The 22,276-nt window shown below is 45.3% G+C and overlaps 1 protein-coding gene across 1 annotated transcript in view; it reads left to right on the top strand.

Moving 5' to 3' along the window:
• Positions 1–22,276, top strand: part of LOC126428294 (synaptic vesicle glycoprotein 2A-like) — a 195,613-nt gene that overhangs the window by 62,559 nt on the left and 110,778 nt on the right. Inside the window, exon 4 of the mRNA XM_050090211.1 lies at positions 15,260–15,422. Coding sequence (XP_049946168.1) covers positions 15,260–15,422 — 163 coding nt within the window. The remainder of the gene's footprint in view (positions 1–15,259; positions 15,423–22,276) is intronic.

Raw genomic sequence — 22,276 nt, forward strand, 5'->3', positions numbered from 1 at the left:
TTCAAGGATTTGAAGGGATTTATAAAAGGTAGGGGGGGGCGGAGATCCAGGCTGGATGGGCGTAACAGAGAATAGGGCGGATGAGGGATTTATAGGTGTGGAGAATGGTGGAGGGGTCCAGACCCCACGTACGGCCGGAAAGGAGCTTGAGGAGACGGAGTCGGGAATGTGCCTCGGCTTGGATTGTTTGGAGATGTGGGGTCCAGGAGAGGCGACGGTCGAGGGTGACGCCAAGGTACTCAAGGGTGGGGGTGAGGGCGATAGGACGACCATAGATGGTAAGATAGAAATCAAGGAGGCGGACGGAAGGGGTGGTTTTGCCTACAATGATCGCCTGGGTTTTGGAGGGATTGACCTCGAGCAACGACAGGTTGCACCAAGCGGTGAACCGGTCAAGATGGGATTGGAGAAGGTGTTGGGAGCACTGCAGGGTGGGGGCGAGGCTGAGGGAGGCGGTGTCATCGGCGTACTGGAGAAGGTGAATGGGAGGTGAAGGCGGCGGCATGTCCGCCGTATGCAAAAAGTACAGAAGGGGGGAAAGGACGGAGCCTTGGGGCACACCGGCGGAGGGAAAAAAGGTGTAGGAATCCGTGTTATGGATGGTGACGTAGGAAGGACGGCAGGAGAGAAAGGAGCCGATCAGACGGATGTAGTTAATGGGAAAGGCGAAGGTTTGGAGCTTGAAGAGGAGACCAGAATGCGATACGCGGTCATAAGCACGTTCGAGGTCCAGGGAGGGGAAGATGGCGGAGCGACGGGAATTGAGCCGTTCGGCAAGGAGATGAGTGAGGTGAAGCAGTAGGTAGTCGGCAGAGAAGGACGGCCGAAAGCCACACTGGATAACGGGAAGGAGGCGGTGCTGGCGGAGATGCTGGTGGATGCGTCGAGTGAGAAAAACCAAATAATGCCTCGCGTATTTATACCTAGCCTTACTTGATGAGTTATGACGAGAACAGAAGGCATTTCCCTTAATTCCGCGCAGTAGACGCTCTAATGTTGTAACTGATTATCTCCTACCTACTCATGGAATGTATAGCCAAACCATATAATTTTATTTGTTGAATGCTTATATGTTGTTTAAACGTTTTCTGTGGGAGACATGTCACGATGTATGTATAGCCATCTATTGGTTAAGTTCTTACGATCGGCGCGCGCCTACATAACATCCTAGCCACCGACCCAACAGGGGGTGCTGTTCATTGATGTCTCTCTTTTTCAGCTGTCATACGGACATTTTATCTTTCATAAGTAGTTTATAGGTTACCACAGGCAATGTATTACGTATGTTAACTGTTGACCGTAAATTCACCATAAAATATTTTCCTTTAATAATTTTACATGGATAACTGCATTCATCTTTTAATGTATCATAACTGGTTTCTATGATAGCCATCAATTTTAATAAGTCTGCTATATGCATTTTATCTAATTTGCTTTTAGCAGATTATGTTTTTGCGTAAATGATGACTACATATAATCAAGCCCACAGTAGCGACATCTAGGGATGATGTAGGCAAACAGCTTTCTAGATGCTACTGTACTTCAGTAGCTAGTTGGCAATAATCACTATGTGGACGATGTGGCCTATTCTACAACCTATTTTAAATCTGTGTGACGATGCTATGCTGATTATATTTATACGTTTTGACGATGCCATTATGGCTGTATCACTTTAGGACATGGTGTAAAAAAGGTACGTTTACCGTATTTTATCTGTACATTTCCATGGTGTATGACAGTATATTGTGATACATATTGCTATCTTATGTTAAAAGACACACTGCTCACTAGATGTATATATTTATATATTTTAGATCTGAAGATGGTCATTACAGACTGAAACCGGTAATCGTCTAAGGAATTCATTTGTGATCAGAGACTGGAATAAAAAAAGCATTTTACAGTATTGGATCACTGTTTGTACACGCGATTATGTCGCAGTTGGTGAAGCCCACATGAATGTTTCTGAGAGCATGAGCCGCCACCAGCTTGTCTACATCCCACGGTACAGGTGTCAAGGAGCTGTTCCCCTGAAAGACGACGGATTGCCGTCCCATAGGCACGATGAAGAAGGTACTGGGATCCATGAGACCGTGCAACGCTCTGCCACTGCGCCAACGTCCAGTGCCGATGGTCACGTGCTCATCTCAGCCACAGTTCCCTTGGTGTTAACATTGGCACGTACATGGGTTGTCTGCAGCAGAGGTCCATCGTTAGGAATGTTCGGTGCGCTGTTTGTTCAGACACACTTGTACTGCGCAAAGCATTAAAGTCTGTTGGTAGTTCCGCCACAGTTCGCTGCCTGCCCTGTTTTACCAGTCAATTCAGCCTACAACGTCCGACATCTGTAATAGGGGGCAGTCACCCAAACCCACGACGTCCGGATATGGCTTCACATTGGTTGAAGACACTCACCATAGCACTCCTCGAACACCCGAGGAGTCGCGCAGTTTCCGAAACGCTCGTGTCGGGCTGGTGGGCGATCGCAATCTGCCTTCAGTCAGACAGATAGATCGTGCACCTTCTCCATTCTACACACAGATAGCACGACCACTAATACTACAGGGACTGTGCGTGTCTGTGACTAACAGTCATTCCTTGAGAGGTGATGCTGCTGTCACTTGGACTGGTTTGTATCCATAGTACAGTAGCTCGTTGTTCATAATGTCCTCGTTGATCAGTGTATTATCGACTCTTGTCAACCAAAATCAGTTGAAATATTTTGGTCAGATTGCGACGAAAGAGCGAGAGGTCGACAGCCGAAGACGTAGAAGTCGCATATCAGCGCGGTGAATAGGCCAGATTACGAGCTTGCCCAGCATAGCCTTGCAGTAAGCAGGTCACCACTCCCAAGAGAGAACTTAGAGGAGGCGGGATGTCAAGGGTTACTATGTGATGCCACTACGTCTTTGCATAGGGTTAGACCAAGGACAGAGAAGACCACTGACCAGAGCTGCACTATGTGATCGAAAGTATCCGGACACCCCCAAAAACATACGTTTTTCATATTAGGTGCATTGTGCTGCCATCTACTGCCAGGCACTCCGTATCACCGACCTCAGTAGTCATTAGACATCGTGAGAGAGCAGAATGGGGCGCTCTGCGGAACTGACGCACTTCGAACGTGGTCAGGTGGTTGGGTGTCACTTCTGTCATACGTCTGTACGCGAGATTTCCACACTCCTAAACATCCCTAGGTCAACTGTTTCCGATGTGGTAGTGAAGTGGAAACGTGAAGGGACACGTACATCACAAAATCGTACAAGCCGACCTCGTCTGTTGACTGACAGAGACCGCCGACAGTTGAATAGGGTCGTAATATGTAATAGGCAGACATCTAACCAGACCATCACATAGGAATTCCAGACTGCATCAGGATTCACTGCAAGTGCTATGACTGGCGAGAGGTGAGAAAACTTGGATTTCATGGTCAAGTGGCTGTTCAAAAGCCACACATCACGCCAGTAAATGCCAAACGACGCTTCGCCTGGTGTAAGGAGCGTAAACACTGGACGATTGAACAGTGGAAAAACGTTGTGTTGAGGGACGAATTACGGTACACAATGCGGCGATCCGATGGTAGGGTGTGGGTATGGCGAATGCCTGGTGAACGTCATTTGCCAGCGTGTGTAGTGCCAACAGTAAAATTTGGAGGCAGTGGTGTTATGGTGTGGTCGTGTTTTTCATGAAGGGGGCTTGCACTCCTTGTTGTTTACCGTAACACTATCACAGCACAGACCTACATTGATGTTTTAAGCACCTTATTGCTTCCCACTATTGTAGAGCAATTTGGGGATGGCGATTGCCTCTCTCAACACGATCGGACATCTATTCATAGGGCACGGCCTGTGGGGGAGAGGTCGCAGGACAGTAACATCCCTGTACTGGACTGGACTGCACTGAGTCCTGACCTGAATCCTATGGAACACCTTTGGGATGTTTTAGAACACCGACATTGCGCCAGACCTCACCGACCGATATCGATACCTCAGTGCATCACTCTGTGAAGAATGGGCTGCCATTCCCCAAGAAACCTTCCAGCACCTGACTGAAAGTATGCCTGCGAGAGTGGAAGCTGTCATCAAGGCTAAGGGTGGGCCAACACTATATTGAATTCCAGCACTACCAGGGGTCCGGATACTTTTGGCCACATAGTGTACTTCGGCAACATCGACGTCCCTGAACTAAGAGTACCCAGAGTAGCCAGGTGCTCTCCCACCCTAGTAATGATGGTCATGACATTGTTTATGTTTGAGGATTGGGAGGAGGGGGAAGGGACCGGTGTTTCCAAGATGACAGTTATCTACGAAGGACATTTCATAAAGAATGCATATTAATTTTTTTACTTATGCATTCATTTTTTTCCAATCTCTCTTTTTACAGTCTTTCAGTAGCCTCCCTGCTTCTCTATGACAGAATCCCACTGCCATCCAGGACACCACTTCTAATCATCTTTCGAATGGCTTTGGTTACGGTGGTTCAAAATGGTTCAAATGGCTCTGAGCACTATGGGACTTAACATCTGAGGTCATCAGTCCCCTAGAACTTGTTGTTGTTGTTGTGTTCTTCAGTCCTGAGACTGGTTTGATGCAGCTCTCCATGCTAATCTATCCTGTGCAAGCTTCTTCATCTCCCAGTACCTACTGCAACCTACATCCTTCTGGATCTGCTTAGTGTATTCATCTCTTGGTCTCCCTCTACGATTTTTACCCTCCACGCTGCAATCCAATACTAGATTGGTGATCCCTTGATGCCTCAAAACATGTCCTACCAACCGATCCCTTCTTCTAGTCAAGTTGTGCCACAAACTTCTCTTCTCCCCAATCCTATTCAATACCTCCTCATTAGTTACATGATCTACCCACCTTATCTTCAGCATTCTTCTGTAACACCACATTTCGAAAGCTTCTATTCTCTTCTTGTCCAAACTGGTTATCGTCCATGTTTCACTTCCATACATGGCTACACTCCATACAAATACTTTCAGAAACGACTTCCTGACACTTAAATCTATACTCGATGTTAACAAATTTCTCTTCTTCAGAAACGTTTTCCTTGCCATTGCCAGTCTACATTTTATATCCTCTCTACTTCGAGCATCATCAGTTATTTTACTGCCTAAATAGCAAAACTCCTTTACTACTTTAAGTGTCTCATTTTCTAATCTAATCCCCTCAGCATCACCCTATTTAATTTGACTACATTCCATTATCCTCGTTTTGCTTTTGTTGATGTTCATCTTATATCCTCCTTTCAAGACACTGTCCATTCCGTTCAACTGCTCTTCCAAGTCCTTTGCTGTCTCTGACAGAATTACAATGGCATCGGCGAACCTCAAAGTTTTTATTTCTTCTCCATGGATTTTAATACCTACTCCGAATTTTTGTTTCCTTTACTGCTTGCTCAATATACAGATTGAATAACATCGGGGAGAGGCTACAACCCTGTCTCACTCCTTTCCCAACCACTGCCTCCCTTTCATGCCCCTCGACTCTTATAACTGCCATCTGGTTTCTGTACAAATTGTAAATAGCCTTTCGCTCCCTGTATTTTACCCCTGCCACCTTCAGAATTTGAAAGAGAGTATTCCAGTTAACGTTGTCAAAAGCTTTCTCTAAGTCTACAAATGCTAGAAACGTAGGTTTGCCTTTTCTTAGTCTTTCTTCTAAGATAAGTCGTAAGGTTAGTATTGTCTCACGTGTTCCAACATTTCTACGGAATCCAAACTGATCTTCCCCGAGGTCCGCTTCTACAAGTTTTTCCATTCGTCTGTAAAGAATTCGCGTTAAGGACATCACACACATCCATGCCCGAGGCAGGATTCGAAACTGCGACTGTAGCAGTCGTGCGGTTCGGGACTTATGCGCCTAGACCCGCTCGGCCACCGCGGCCGGCGTGGTAACGGTGGTAGAAAGCTCTTCCAGAGAAAGATAACAATGTCCACGCAAACGGGTTTTTGGGAACGAGTCGAAGCCTGGTGGACGCACTTCCAAGGGTATTCGCGCAGTTTTTAGGCTACAGCTTTGCCGATTTGCGTTGTAGTTGAGAATGAGTGACCCAGCCTCGATCACCTCAGGTCGGTTTTTGTGCACTTTTCTGCACAAGTTTAGCATGAAGCTACGATATGACACACCACCGTGACAATTGCTTCACATGAGACTCTTTCATGTTTACTCCTTGGTGATGAGAACAAAAAAGTACGTTTTGCTTGAGCGTTGATCCAGCATGTCGAAATTTTTTTGGACATGGGGAATGTGAAGCTCTCCACACACTGGACTGTGAATTCAACTCCAAAGTCATTAATCCAAGTCTCATCAGCAGCGACAATTCGACACAAGAATCCTTGACCTTTACAACCAATTCGTTGTTTGAACAAGATTGCAATACCGAGGCGTTTCTGCTTCTCTTAAGCAGCCAGACAGTGTTGGACCCATCCCGCAGAAATTGTTGTCTTCAGTTATTTCTCAGAATACGGAATACTGATGCTGGGGAAATTGCCGTGGCTTCAGACAGTTTCTCACAACTCACACTGCGGTCTTCTTCGAGAGGGTCTGCCGCAAGGTTCACACTTTGCTCATCTTTTTACACTTTTGGCCTTCCGGGACTTGGGTTATCATCTATGCACCACGAAAACGTTTCACCCAGCAAAAAACTGTACTACGGTCCACTATAAATTCGCCACAAACTTCACTTGACACATTATGAATTTGCCAGCCGCTTTGGCCAAGAGGTTCTAGGCGCTTCAGTCTGGAACCGCGTGACTGCTACGGTCGCAGGTTCGAATCCTGCCTCAGGCATGGATGTGTGTGATGTCCTTAGGTTAGTTAGGTTTAAGTAGTTCTAACAAGGGGAGGCCGCCAATTGGGAAATTCAGATTCGATTCATACTGCGCATAATAAAAGCTCATGGCCAGAGGTGTAATGTGGCAAAGCACCAAGATGCACTTCTCAGCCGTTGTCGAGAAAATCGACAGTTAAAAGAAACCGTTGCTGTGAAATACTCTCGACGATTAGTAATTGTCTACAGCGTCGTGGCGCAGCGGTAAGCGCTCGGGTTCGTAATCCGAAGGTCGCCGGATCAAATCTCGCGCCATGCAATTTTTTTTTATTATTAGTTTTTTGTAATTCAAATATATATATATATATATATATATATATATAAATTGCTTATGCATGTTGGTGAAGGCGGATCGCTCTCCAATTGTACCGCCTCCATTTTCCCGTTTTTTTTTAACAGGGTGTACCAAAGCTCTCCCGTCCGCACTGACTTTCGACAATGTTATAAGTTGCGCTAGGGACCGCATCTACCTTCTTTCGAAGTTAGCGGGCAACTACGCCGTTATGCGGCGGCTCGTTTCGGCCCATTCAACATCTGTCATTCAAGTGTAACGAGCGAGTAACGGAGTTCATATTTCATACCCGCCACAGCAAATTTGTGTTCGTGGGGTCTCTATTCTAATTCGAACGTTTGACTTACGCTATACGTATTCGTTTCGGAATATCGCTTCTACGTCTTCCGTTAACTATGGGTGGTTAACATTATGAAGACAATCAATAACATTTGTGAAATACAACTTTGTTTGCGGAAAACATAATGATGTTCGAAGTCGCCAGTTTTTCCACGACAAACGACTTTCAACATCTTATTATATGCATAATTGTTGCAACTGATAGCCGGGAATTATATATATATATATATATATATATATATATATATTTGAATTATAAAAAACAAATACTAAAAAAAAAAAAAAGGTTGCATAGCGCGAGATTCGATCCGGCGACCTTCGGATTACGAACCAGAGAGCTTACCGCTGCGCCACGACGCTGTAGATAGTTGCTAATCGTCGAGAGTATTTCTTTTAACTGTCGATTTTCTCGACAACGCCTGAGAAGTGCATCTTGGTGTTTTGCCACATTACACCTCTGGCCATGAGCTTTTATTATGCGCAGTATGAATCGAATCTGAACTTCGCAATTGGCGGCCTCCCCTTGTAAGTTCTAGGGGACTGATGACCTGAGAAAGTTAAGTCCTATAGTGCTCATAGCCATTTGAACCATTTGAACACATTCACACAAATGCAACTCACAGACACATGACTGCAGTCTCAGGCAGCTGAGTCCACACTGTGAGCAGCAGCACTAGTGCATTATGGGAGTGGCGACTGGGTGGGGGTAAGGAAAAGGAGGAGTCTGGAGCAGGGAGGGTGAGGGATAGTAGGGTAGGTGTGGAACAAAGTGACCACGGTGACATGCTGTTGGGGAGCATGGAGGGACCAGGATAGGGCAGGTAAGTGCAGTCGGGAAGTTAGACAGGGAGTGGAGAGGTGGGGATAGGGGGGTTAGAGGAAAAGGAGAGAAGTAAGAAGACTGCATGTGATGGAGGAATGAAGGCACTGTAGTGCTGGAATGGGAACAGAGAAGGGGCTGGATGGGAGAGGACAATGACCAGCGTATTATAAGATCTTTATCTGTGATCTGAGTCTCACTCTCCTGCTTTCTAGGAAAGTCGACACAAACAAAATTCTATACAGCAGTCCTCTGACCTATTAGCTTTGGTTTGTGAAAACAGGCTGTATTCTGCACAGAGAAAATTTTCATAATGGCGCAGTATACTGACATTCTAAGATGGAACCATTGGACTCTCATGCTCTGCTGCCAACCATACTCAGGAAAAAAGTTTGCAACCTTTGATGGTTGGGTGCCAGCATTAACAAGGCAGATGGCGGCCTACCTGCGTTGCATACTCCCCTCTGACCCTTGACAGGATTTCTCTTAAGCTGTCCAGTCACAGTGCGACTGCTCAGCCAACCCCCTGCCAAGCTGATCTTGTCCAACACAGCCTGTGTGGTGTACAATTTTATAGCAGAACGAGATTTTCACTCTGCAGCGGAGTGTGCGCTGATATGAAACTTCCTGGCAGATTAAAACTGTGTGCCCGACCGAGACTCGAACTCGGGACCTTTGCCTTCCGCGGGCAAGTGCTCTACCATCTGAGCTCAGATGGTAGAGCACTTGCCCGCGGAAGGCAAAGGTCCCGAGTTCGAGTCTCGGTCGAGCACACAGTTTTAATCTGCCAGGAAGTTTCAATTTTATAGCAGTTGGCTTTGGGCTCTGGGTGTGTCAGCTCCACCAGTGCACAGCTATCTGCTAGCCCCAACCTCTACAATCCGCCCCACACTCAATCCTCTTCCCTTCTCATTTGGCACAGTGAAAGCTGCACTCTGGTGGGGTCCATCATGCAGTCACAGTTTGCCCACACATGGTCAGACAGGGCAGTGACCCACTAAGTGGGGGAGGTTGACTGACTGGTCAGACCACCCCAGGAATTAGCCTGGAGTCACTGGAACTCGCCTTCACTTCTTCTGCTCACCACACATTCCAGACATGCAGCTATAGAAAATTCAGGCTGCAATAGCTACCCTGTGTGGAGTGAACTTTGAAATGGGAACTGTTTTAATCACTGCAGTCCCTGAGGCTACTCATAATCAGAGCTCATATATTTCACCAAAACAGTAAGTCTCAGGTGCGAAATCTGAACTAAAGAACGGGCCAATCCAGAACGGACTGGCACGTTTCAACTTAGCAGTACCAAAACTTCTATTCAGTTGCTGTTAGCCAGAAACTGCCCACAGACACAAGCTCCAGTCTTCCCATTACCCACAGCGAGCCTCCAGACGATTCACGAGGCCAGACACCCTCGGAGTATTCGATGGCACTGTCCTTATGCTGTTGGCCAGCTGTTGCCTAGTGTTCTTCTATGGACAGGCTCCAATCCGTCTCCTACATGACACAGGACTACGTAATACTGTCGCACTCGCCCACTCGTTAACTCTGGTGGCACCATCGATCTCCGATGCTCCCTGTACTCTCTGTTGTGATACACACTACCAGTCTTGGATCCAACTGCCGAGCAGGATGGCGCTGGAATTGTGTCACGCCATCACTGAATCAATTCTTCAAAAGAAAAGAAAAACCTATAATTATAGAGAAAACTGTCTAATGCATTCTGCTCCGAAGCAGAAAGGACCGTCCAATGTGTTCTGCTCTGAAGTGTTCCAAGTTAAAATCCGCAACGATGAAACACTCAGGGCTAAACTCGACCAAAAACTTGTTAGATATGGTGATTAGTAACCACCCACAAGGAGGCCTGTAAGAAACTAAAACGACTAACCAGCTGAACAAGGAGTGTGATTATCATTTATATTTGCAAGATCTTCATCTGACACACTGTCGCCTGATAAACAAAGTAAGAGCCTACGGAATATCAGACCAGCTGTGTGCCTCGATTGAAGAGCTTTTAGCAAACAGCATGTTGTTATCAATGGAGAGACGTCTACAGACGTTAAAGTAACCTCTGGCGTGCCACAGGGGAGAGTTATAGGACCATTGCTTTTCACAATATATATAAATGACCTAGTAGATAGTGTCGGAAGTTCTGTGCGGCTTTTCGCGGATGATGCTGTAGTATACAGAGAAGTTGCAGCATTAGAAAATTGCAGCGAAATGCAGGAAGATGTGCAGCGGATAGGGACTTGGTGCAGGAAGTGGGAACTGACCCTCAACATAGACAAATGTAATTTATTGCGAATACATAGAAAGAAGGATCATTTATTGTATGATTATATGATAGCGGAACAAACACTGGTAGCAGTTACTTCTGTAAAATATCTGGGAGTATGCGTGCGGAACGATTTGAAGTGGAATGATCATATAAAATTAATTGTTGGTAAGGCGGGTACCAGGTTGAGATTCATTGGGAGAGTGCTTAGAAAATGCAGTCCATCAACAAAGGAGGTGGCTTACAAAACACTCGTTCGACCTATACTTGAGTATTGCTCATCAGTGTGCGATCCGTACCAGATCGGTCTGACGGAGGAGATAGAGAAGATCCAAAGAAGAGCGGCGCGTTTCGTCACAGGGTTATTTGGTAACCGTGATAGCGTTACGGAGATGTTTAATAAACTCAAGTGGCAGACTCTGCAAGAGAGGCGCTCTGCATCGCGGTGTAGCTTGCTCGCCAGGTTTCGAGAGGGTGCGTTTCTGGATGAGGTATCAAATATATTGCTTCCCTCTACTTATACCTCCCGAGGAGATCACGAATGTAAAATTAGAGAGATTCGAGCGCGCACGGCCAAGAACCATACGCGACTGGAACAGGAAAGGGAGGTAATGACAGTGGCACGTAGAGTGCCCTCCGCCACACACCGTTGGGTAGCTTGCGGAGTATAAATGTAGATGTAGGTGTAGATCATAAATGGTACATGAATGTTCAGTCCTCACAGGTTCTTCAACAACCTCCAATCCATGTACGATGCATGCACACCCTACCTCATTTTTCATATTCAGCGAGCTTCTCGGACCCTATCCTGCAACAGCTCCTAAAAATCGCACACCGCTTCAAACTACATTTGAACGTCGTGTATTTCACTCAAATTTGTGTTCCAACCCTGAACTATATCTCCCATCCTTGACAATCCTTGTCTGCTGCCACACCTCTATCGGTACATCCCGCTACCCCATCTCCAGACATGTCAGTCCTTCGCCTCTTTCATAAGCCACCCTAACACTCACACGGCACAAGGTGGTGCCATACATAATGTGTCATTGTTGCTAACAAAAACTGATACAGGTGCAAGCACACCATAAGAGAAGAAAAAATGTTAGTTCCAGCGAACATTGGTATGTTTACGAGTTAACTGTGAATGTCTGATTGCGAGTCAACACTGACTACAGTCCAGTAATGTGGGTAAAGTTCCATTCATGTCAAACCATTGCTTTATGGTACTCAGTTTTAACTTTCCACTGTGGTATTTGTGAGATTCCAATATACACTCCTGGAAATGGAAAAAAGAACACATTGACACCGGTGTGTCAGACCCACCATACTTGCTCCGGACACTGCGAGAGGGCTGTACAAGCAATGATCACACGCACGGCACAGCGGACACACCAGGAACCGCGGTGTTGGCCGTCGAATGGCGCTAGCTGCGCAGCATTTGTGCACCGCCGCCGTCAGTGTCAGCCAGTTTGCCGTGGCATACGGAGCTCCATCGCAGTCTTTAACACTGGTAGCATGCCGCGACAGCGTGGACGTGAACCGTATGTGCAGTTGACAGACTTTGAGCGAGGGCGTATAGTGGGCATGCGGGAGGCCGGGTGGACGTACCGCCGAATTGCTCAACACGTGGGGCGTGAGGTCTCCACAGTACATCGATGTTGTCGCCAGTGTCATACGACCGAGGCACACAGGGCCAACACCCGGCATCATGGTGTGGGGAGCGATCTCCTACACTGGCCGTACACCACTGGTGATCGTCGAGGGGACACTGAATAGTGCACGGTACATCCAAACCGTCATCGAACCCATCGTTCTACCATTCCTAGACCGGCAAGGGAACTTGCTGTTCCAACAGGACAATGCACGTCCGCATGTATCCCGTGCCACCCAACGTGCTCTAGAAGGTGTAAGTCAACTACCCTGGCCAGCAAGATCTCCGGATCTGTCCCCCATTGAGCATGTTTGGTACTGGATGAAGCGTCGTCTCACGCGGTCTGCACGTCCAGCACGAACGCTGGTCCAACTGAGGCGCCAGGTGGAAATGGCATGGCAAGCCGTTCCACAGGACTACATCCAGCATCTCTACGATCGTCTCCATGGGAGAATAGCAGCCTGCATTGCTGCGGAAGGTGGATATACACTGTACTAGTGCCGACATTGTGCATGCTCTGTTGCCTGTGTCTATGTGCCTGTGGTTCTGTCAGTGTGATCATGTGATGTATCTGACCCCAGGAATGTGTCAATAAAGTGTCCCCTTCCTGGGACAATGAATTCACGGTGTTATTATTTCAATTTCCAGGAGTGTAGATTTACAAATGAAAGGGGGCGAGTAGAGGGCAATGACACAGGCAAACAGTCCAAATAAACATGGGTCCAGAAACCAATGATTTCGCCAAGTGTGTGCAAGTGCAGTCATGCCAATGTCACCACAGAGTCAATGCCTAAGCGAATGTTTCTACAGCAACTTCACTGCTGACACATCGCTGTCGATTCGTTCAGATATTACTTTCACTGGGGTGAAGCAAAGGCTATTCTTGAAGTAACCAATCACAGCCAGTCTCTGACCATGTTGGTGATATGCAAGCAGTGAGGCTGCAACATGAACAAGGGCTTATGTTCCATATACCAGTTCCAACAGTGAACGGTATACACAGTGTGGACATGTAGCATTTAAAGCCACTGCCATGTCTTTGCACATGCTTTCAAATGAAGAAATGGCTGATATCCAGGTACCAGCTTGCTAATGGCAGTGCATGGGAGACAGCACAGTTACATTATGAAGCGTACCCCATAGAAGAAATCAGAGTGCTCACTAGGCACCACCAGCACCTGCACGAGACTGGTTCATTTAAATCCAATGCGCAACATCCAGGTAGACCAACAATAGTGTCATCACCGTGAGTGGACAAACAAACATCACAAAAAATAGACACAATGTTGGATGCACTTACTAGAAGGATTGCTGCTGCAGTACACATTTCGCCCTGCAGCATATGAAGGATTTTACCTGAGGGGCAGTTGTACCACATGTGCTAGCCCTGCTCACATCTGACTTTCCAGCCAGGGTGGCCTTCTGCATATGGATCCTTACACAATGTGGAATACATCAACAGTTTATTTTGCATGTTTTATTTAGACATACAGCATTTGGTACCCAACACACTGTTGTGTGCATCCACAACATAAACATTTGTGTTCACGAGAATCCACACACTGCCATTGAGACGGTACATCAGCAGATATTTTCCGTTAATGTTTGGGCAGATGTCGTTGGTAACCAGTTGGCAGGGCCTCATTTTCTAACTTGTCGACTTACTCGCTGTGTGAGACCATTTTCTGCAACACAAGCTGATTTATCAGTATTTCGATGATGTTTCTTATGGTGAAATGTTGCATGTGTGGTACATGTATGATTGTACTCAGCACACGTACATATGGCAGCTAGTGAATAAGTGGCACAAATCGTTGGCAACAAATATATTAGTTGTGGCTCATCAATACTCCACTGCCTCCATCTTGAACCGATAGATTTTTGAGGTATGGGAAATTTAATGAATGTGGAATAATCCAACCCTGTTGATAGTGTCGATGAAGTCCAGGACTGCATTGTGGATGGTTGGTCATGCGTTTGGAACATGGCTAGGATTTCTCATCGTGCATGTGTATCAATGAGGAAATGTCGTGAAGCCAGCCTTCACATGAACTGGTCATGTGGGACACATTTACAATGTGTTTGTCCTCAAGTGGACATCTGTAATTTGGATCGTCTGGGAATGTGTTATAAGGTATCAATGCACTCAGTGGTAATATGTCATATCATGTAAACTACTGATTTCCACACCTTTGTTTATAGGGATTATTTCCTCGTTTCCTTGTTCTCTACTTATCCCTTTTGTTTGTCCTTATGATAGTGAAACAACCTGTAGAGGCTGTCAGACTAATAATGAATGTGCCAGAAATCAGCTGCAGGGTTGCAGTCATTGTAGGTTCACCTGGTAACCTTGTCTTGGTCTTGGCACTCACCATTCTGATCACACACTCTGTAGCATTCTACTGTTGGCAGGCATGGTCGTGAGCTCCCATATGGTGTATCCACATGTGTGTACATATTGTTCAAGCCATCATATACTGCAGGTGGAGGACACATTGTACCACTGCTAACCATTTCCTTCCACTGGCAAACAGAGCAAGTGGAAAACGATTGTCCGTATGCCTTCATACAAGCCTAAATTTGTCTTATATTCATGGTCCTGGAAAGAAATGTACATTGGCGACAGCAGCCTCAAATGATGGTACTCAAAAGAAGCCCACATCTGAATTATTTCTATGTTTTCCTTTTTATCCGATCTGCTGTGGATCCCAAATATTTGAGCAGTACTCAAGAATTGGTTGCACTAGTGCTATGTGCACATTCTCCACACTTTGCTAAAATTCTCCGCATAAATCAAAGTCGCCTTCTCTTAGTACATCCTAGCATGCTCGTTGTATTTCATGTCTCTCTGCAATGTTACGTCTAGGTCTTTAATCTATGAGACAATGTCAAGCAAGACACTACTGATGCTGTACTCAAACATTGAGGAATTGTTTTTCCCACAAACCCACATTAAATTACAATTTCTGCTTTCAGAGCAAGCTGTCTCTGCTGTTGGCAGGCATGATGCTGAGGTCCCACCCAGTGGTTTTGTATTGTTGTTGGCAGGCATGATCCTGAGCTCGCACCTGTGGGGCTTCGTGGCGGACACACGGGGTCGCCGGTTGGTGCTGTCTCTGACGCTGGCTGGCAACTGCCTCTGCTCCGTCGCGGCCGCTTTCATGCCCAGTCTGCCCCTCCTCATCTTCGTGAGGCTCCTCAATGGCGTCTTGTGAGTCTACCTTCTAACACCACCAAATTTTACTGCGCTGATGCAAAGCTCTTACATTACTACATGTTCGACTACATTTGGAATGCATACAGACATATGTGTACATATAAACACTGTACCCTGTCATCGCCTCTGCACATAGATACCGTACACTCATCGTAGATTTCCAAAGGTATGTGGTGCCTGTCGTCTACCCACGGTATATGCTATTCCAATGAATTGCAGGGCGAAGATAGTGTTCCACATGTGTTCCATTGGGTTCATATCAGGCGAATTTGGTGGTCAAGGAATCACTGTGAGCGCAGTACCATGCTGCTCAAACCGCTGTAGCATGATTGTGGTTGTGTAACACAGAAGTACGTCTTTCTCTAAGACTCCACGACATCACAGAAAATATCAAGCATCAAAGGTGTAGATCGTCCGTAGATACAGATGATCATGTAGTACATAGCTGTAATGGTGCCCTTCGTTACATTTTTTTTTTTTTTTGTCATCAGTCTACTGAATGGTTTGATGCGGCCCGCCACGAATTCCTTTCCTGTGCTAACCTCTTCATCTCAGAGTAGCACTTGCAACCTACGTCCTCAATTATTTGCTTGACGTATTCCAATCTCTATCTTCCTCTACAGTTTTTGCCCTCTACAGCTCCCTCTAGTACCATGGAAGTCATTCCCTCATGTCTTAGCAGATGTCCTATCATCTTGTCCCTTCTCCTTATCAGTGTTTTCCACATATTCCTTTCCTCTCCGATTCTGCGTAGAGCCTCCTCGTTCCTTACCTTATCAGTCCACCTAATTTTCAACATTCGTCTATAGCACCACATCTCAAATGCTTCGATTCTCTTCTGTTCCGGTTTTCCCACAGTCCATGTTTTACTACCATACAATGCTGTACTCCAGGCGTACATCCTCAGAAATTTCTTCCTCAAATTAAGGCCGGTATTTGATATTAGTAGACTTCTCTTGGCCAGAAATCCCTTTTTTGCCATAGCGAGTCTGCTTTTGATGGCCTCCTTGCTCCGTCCGTCATTGGTTATTTTACTGCCTAGGTAGCAGAATTCCTTAACTTCATTGACTTCGTGACCATCAATCCTGATGTTAAGTTTTTCGCTGTTCTCATTTCTACTACTTCTCATTACCTTCGTCTTTCTCCGATTTACTCTCAAACCATACTGTGTACTCATTAGACTGTTCATTCCGTTCAGCAGATCATTTAATTCTTCTTCACTTTCACTCAGGATAGCAACGTCATCAGCGAATCGTATCATTGATATCCTTTCACCTTGTATTTTAATTCCATTCCTGAACCTTTCTTTTATTTCCATCATTGCTTCCTCGGTGTACAGATTGAAGAGTAGGGGCGAAAGGCTACAGCCTTGTCTTACACCCTTCTTAATACGAGCACTTCGTTCTTGATCGTCCACTCTTATTATTCCCTCTTGGTTGTTGTACATATTGTATATGACCCGTCTCTCCCTATAGCTTACCCCTACTTTTTTCAGAATCTCGAACAGCTTGCACCATTTTATATTGTCGAACGCTTTTTCCAGGTCGACAAATCCTATGAAAGTGTCTTGATTTTTCTTTAGCCTTGCTTCCATTATTAGCCGTAACGTCAGAATTGCCTCTCTCGTCCCTTTACTTTTCCTAAAGCCAAACTGATCGTCACCTAGCGCATTCTCAATTTTCTTTTCCATTCTTCTGTATATTATTGTTGTAAGCAGCTTCGATGCATGAGCTGTTAAGCTGATTGTGCGATAATTCTCGCACTTGTCAGCTCTTGCCGTCTTCGAAATTGTGTGGATGATGCTTTTCCGAAAGTCAGATGGTATGTCGCCAGACTCATGTATTCTACACACCAACGTGAATAGTCGTTTTGTTGCCACTTCCCCCAATGATTTTAGAAATTCTGATGGAATGTTATCTATCCCTTCTGCCTTATTTGACCGTAAGTCCTCCAAACCTCTTTGAAATTCCGATTCTAATACTGGATCCCCTATCTCTTCTAAATCGATGCCAGTTTCCTCTTCTATCACATCAGACAAATATTCACCCTCATAGAGGCTTTCAATGTATTCTTTCCACCTATCTGCTCTCTCCTCTGCATTTAGCAGTGGAATTCCCGTTGCACTCTTAATGTTACCACCGTTGCTTTTAATGTCACCAAGTTTGTTCTGACTTTCCTGTATGCTGAGTCTGCCCTTCCGACAATCATATCTTTTTCGATGTCTTCACAGTTTTCCTGCAGCCATTTCGTCTTGGCTTCCCTGCACTTCCTATTTATTTCATTCCTCAGCAACTTGTATTTCTGTATTCCTGATTTTCCCGGAACATCCTCCTTTCATCAATCAACTGAAGTATTTCTTCTGTTACCCATGGTTTCTTCGCAGCTACCTTCTTCGTACCTATGTTTTCCTTCCCAACTCCTGTAATGGCCCTTTTTAGAGATGTCCATTCCTCTTCAACTGTACTGCCTACTGCGCTATTCCTTATTGCTGTATCTATAGCGTTAGGGAACTTCAAACGTATCTCGTCATTCCTTAGTACTTCCGTATCCCACTTCTTTGCGTATTGATTCTTCCTGACTAATGTCTTGAACTTCAGCCTACTCTTCATCACTACTATATTGTGATCTGAGTCTATATCTGCTCCTGGGTACGCCTTACAATCCAGTATCTGATTTCGGAATCTCTGTCTGACCATGATGTAATCTAGTTGAAGTCTTCCCGTATCTCCCGGCCTTTTCCAAGTATACCTCCTCCTCTTGTGATTCTTGAACAGGGTATTCGCTATTACTAGCTGAAACTTGTTACAGACCTCAATTAGTCTTTCTCCTCTTTCATTCCTTGTCCCAAGCCCATATTCTCCTGTAACCTTTTCTTCTACTCCTTCCCCTACAACTGCATTCCAGTCGTCCATGGCTATTAGATTTTCGTCCTCCTTTACATACTGCATTACCCTTTCAATATCCTCATACACTTTCTCTATCTGTTCATCTTCAGCTTGCGACGTCGGCATGTATACCTGAAGTATCGTTGTCGGTGTTGGTCTGCTGTCGATTCTGATTAGAACAACCCGGTCACTGAACTGTTCACAGAAACACACCCTCTGCCCTACCTTCCTGTTCATAACGAATCCTACACCTGTTATACCATTTTCTGCTGCTGTTGATATTACCCGATACTCATCTGACCAGAAATCCTTGTCTTCCTTCCACTTCACTTCACTGACCCCTACTATATCTAGATTGAGCCTTTGCATTTCCCTTTTCAGATTTTCTAGTTTCCCTATCACGTTCAAGCTTCTGACATTCCACGCCCCGACTCGGAGAACGTTATCCTTTCGTTGATTATTCAATCTTTTTCTCATAGTAACCTCCCCCTTGGCAGTCCCCTCCCGGAGATCCGAATGGGGGACTATTCCGGAATCTTTTGCCAATGGAGAGATCATCATGACACTTCTTCAATTACAGGCCACATGTCCTGTGGATACACGTTACTACCATAGGTAAATTGTGTGGAAGATGGCATACTAGAAAACTACCTTGCACCTTGTATAATAAGGAACGTAATTCATCCAACCATATGACAGATCTCCATTGACGCACAGTCCAACGTCAATGGTCCCGTGCCCACTACAGTGGTAACTGACGACATCATTGGGTCAACATGGGAACATGTAGGGCTCATTGGCAGCAGAGCTCCATGTTCAGTGGTGTATGCTAAATGCTGCGCTCTGAAACACATGTGCCTGCACCATCACTGTACTCTATCATTGGGTCTGCCATGTAACTTTACAGAGTGGGCAAAACTCCAAACTGCATGTTCCATGACGAGCTGTAGATGTCCGCACCATTCCTCAACCAGTTTCCATGGACGTTGACAACAGCAGCCGCACCTTCAGCCGACCAGCTTCACCATTTCCGAGATGCTCGTTCCTAGATTTCATGGCATAACAATCTGTACTTTGTCAGAGTCGGTTGTGGCAGTGGGATTACATTCGATTAGATTCAGTTTTCGTCCATTAGACCCAAGTACTCATTTCTCTGGTAATTTGTCAGGAGACTGTCAAAATATGAGAACTGTTAATATTTACACCATTAATACATTGTCAGAATGAAACATTGTTATGCACTTTATTTATCATACAGGAAATACCTAATCCTCACTGTTGTGACCAAGTGCTGTCAAAACTGAAATCTAACAGACATTTTGCCGGCCAATGTGGCCGAACGGTTCTAGGCGCTTCAGTCCGGAACCGAGCTGTGCTACAGTCGCAGGTTCGAATCCTGCCTCGGGCATGGATGTGTGTGATGTCCTTAGGTTAGTTAGGTTTAAGTAGTTCTAAGTCTAGTGGACTGATGACCTCAGATGTTAAGTCCCATAGTGCTCAGACCCATTTGAACCATTTTGAACAGACATTTTCACTTAAGCTGGCCTAACAGTCCTGTTAGGATACTGATCTGTAGAGCAGAAGAATTCGCCTACGAAAAAATCTTTCAAACCCTGCTTAAACTGGGCTTTATCTGAAACCAAGATTTGTATAGTTGCTGGCAATTTACTGAAAATGTGTGTTACTGAATATTTGATCAATGTTTGGAACAAGATAAGTGCTATAGTACAGGGTGTTTCAAAAAGAATATATGAATTACAAATTATTATTTTGTCCAAATTATCGATCGCTGCGCCTCAGCTCTGCTTTTGGAGAAACGGATACATGGTCTGGTTTATGTTTATAGCCGCTAGATGTCAGTTGTCTTCTGTTTTGCTTGGAAACCGTCATATATTTAAAATGGCAACTCCACAGCAGAAATCATTTTGTGTTCTCGAGTTTGCGAAGTGCAATTCCGTGATTACAGTGCGAAGACGTTTCAGGTTGAGGTACCAAATTGATCCTCCGAATGGGTGGAACATTCACAGATGATTTTGACAGTTTCGAGATACAGGATGCGTATGTAAAAGAAAGAGTCCTGGGCGTCCTCGTGTTCCTGAAGAAACTGCTGCACGAATTCAAGCTGCTTTCCAAAGTAGTCCTTCAAAATCAGCTCGCCGTGCCAGTCGGGAGTTACAACTGCCTACAACAACAGTTTGGCGTGTTTTGAGACGTCGGTTGGTTATGAAGCCGTACAAGTTACAGCTGTTACAAGCTCTGCGTCCTGATGACAACGAGTGGCATGTTGTAACGAAATTCTTGATGCTATTGACAACGATACCACTTTTGCACAACGCATCGTGTTCAGTGGTAAAGCGACTTTCCATGTTAATGGTCAAGTAAACAAACAAGATGTTTGAATTTGGGGTAGCCAATGAATATGTACGAGATTCGCCCAAAGTCAGTGTGTTTTGCGCGATATCCCGATCATCTGTTTACGGCCCATTCTTCTTTGATAGAAATACGGTTAACGGCCAGCAGTATCTCGCTGTGTTACAAAACTGGTTGTTTCCGAGGCTGCACGAAGACAACTTCAGTTTTCAGCAAGACGGGGCACCGCCTCACTGGAGTCGCCAAGTGCGTGGATATCTGAACGGAACTCTACCGAACCGTTGGATTGGTCGCCAAGGAGATGGCGACTTAGCATGTCTCACAAGGGGAGGCCGCCAATTCTGAAATTCAGATTCGATTCATACTGCGCATAATAAAAGCTCATGGCCAGAGGTGTAATGTGGCAAAGCACCAAGATGCACTTCTCAGCCGTTGTCGAGAAAATCGACAGTTAAAAGAAACCGTTGCGGTGAAATACTCTCTACGATTAGTAATTTTCTACAGCGTCGTGGCGCAGCGGTAAGCGCTGGGGTTCGTAATCCGAATGTCGCCGGATCGGATCTCGCGCCATGCAATATTTTTTTATTATTAGTTTTTTGCAATTCAAATATATATATATATATATATATATATATATATATATATATATATATATATATATATATATATATAAAGTATTAATGAATTGCTTATGCATGTTGGTGAAGGCGGATCGCTCTCCAATTGTACCGCCTCCATTTTTCCGTTTGTTTAACAGGGTGTACCAAAGCTGTCCCGTCCGCACCGATTTTCGACGATGTTATAAGTTGCGCTAGGGACCGCATCTACCTTCTTTCGAAGTTAGCAGGCAACTACGCTGTTATGCGGCGGCTCGTTTCGGCCCATTCAACATCTGTCCTTCAAGTGTAAAGAGCCAGTAACGGAGTTTATATTTCATACCTGCCACAGCAAGTTTGTGTTCGTGGGGTCTCTATTCTAATTCGAACGTTTGACTTACGCTATACGTATTCGTTTCTACGACTTTCGTTGACTATACGTGGTTAAGATTATGAAGACAATTAATAACATTTGTGAAATACAACTTTGTTTGCGGAAAACATAATGATGTTCGAAGTCGCTAGTTTTTCCACGACAAACGACTTTCAACAACTTATTATATGCATAATTGTTGCAACTGATTGCCGGGGATTATATATATATAAGAATTACAAAAAACAAATACCAAAAAAAAAGTTGCATAGCGCGAGATTCGATCCGGCGACCTTCGGATTACGAACCGGAGCGCTTACCGCTGCACCTCCACGCTGTAGAAAATTACTAATAGTAGAGAGTATTTCACCGCAACGGTTTCTTTTAACTGTCGATTTTCTTGACAACGGCTGAGAAGTGCATCTTGGTGCTTTGCCACATTACACCTCTGGCCATGAGCTTTTATTATGCGCAGTATGAATCGAATCTGAATTTCACAATTGGCGGCCTCCCCTTGTCAGCTGGGCTACACGGTCACCGGATTTGACACCCTCTGACTTCTCCCTGTGGGATTTCGATAAAGACAACGTTTATCTACCACCACTCCCACAGAACCTGGAAGAG

This window comes from Schistocerca serialis, chromosome 12 (assembly GCF_023864345.2).
Source record: "Schistocerca serialis cubense isolate TAMUIC-IGC-003099 chromosome 12, iqSchSeri2.2, whole genome shotgun sequence".
Lineage (NCBI taxonomy): Eukaryota > Metazoa > Arthropoda > Insecta > Orthoptera > Acrididae > Schistocerca > Schistocerca serialis.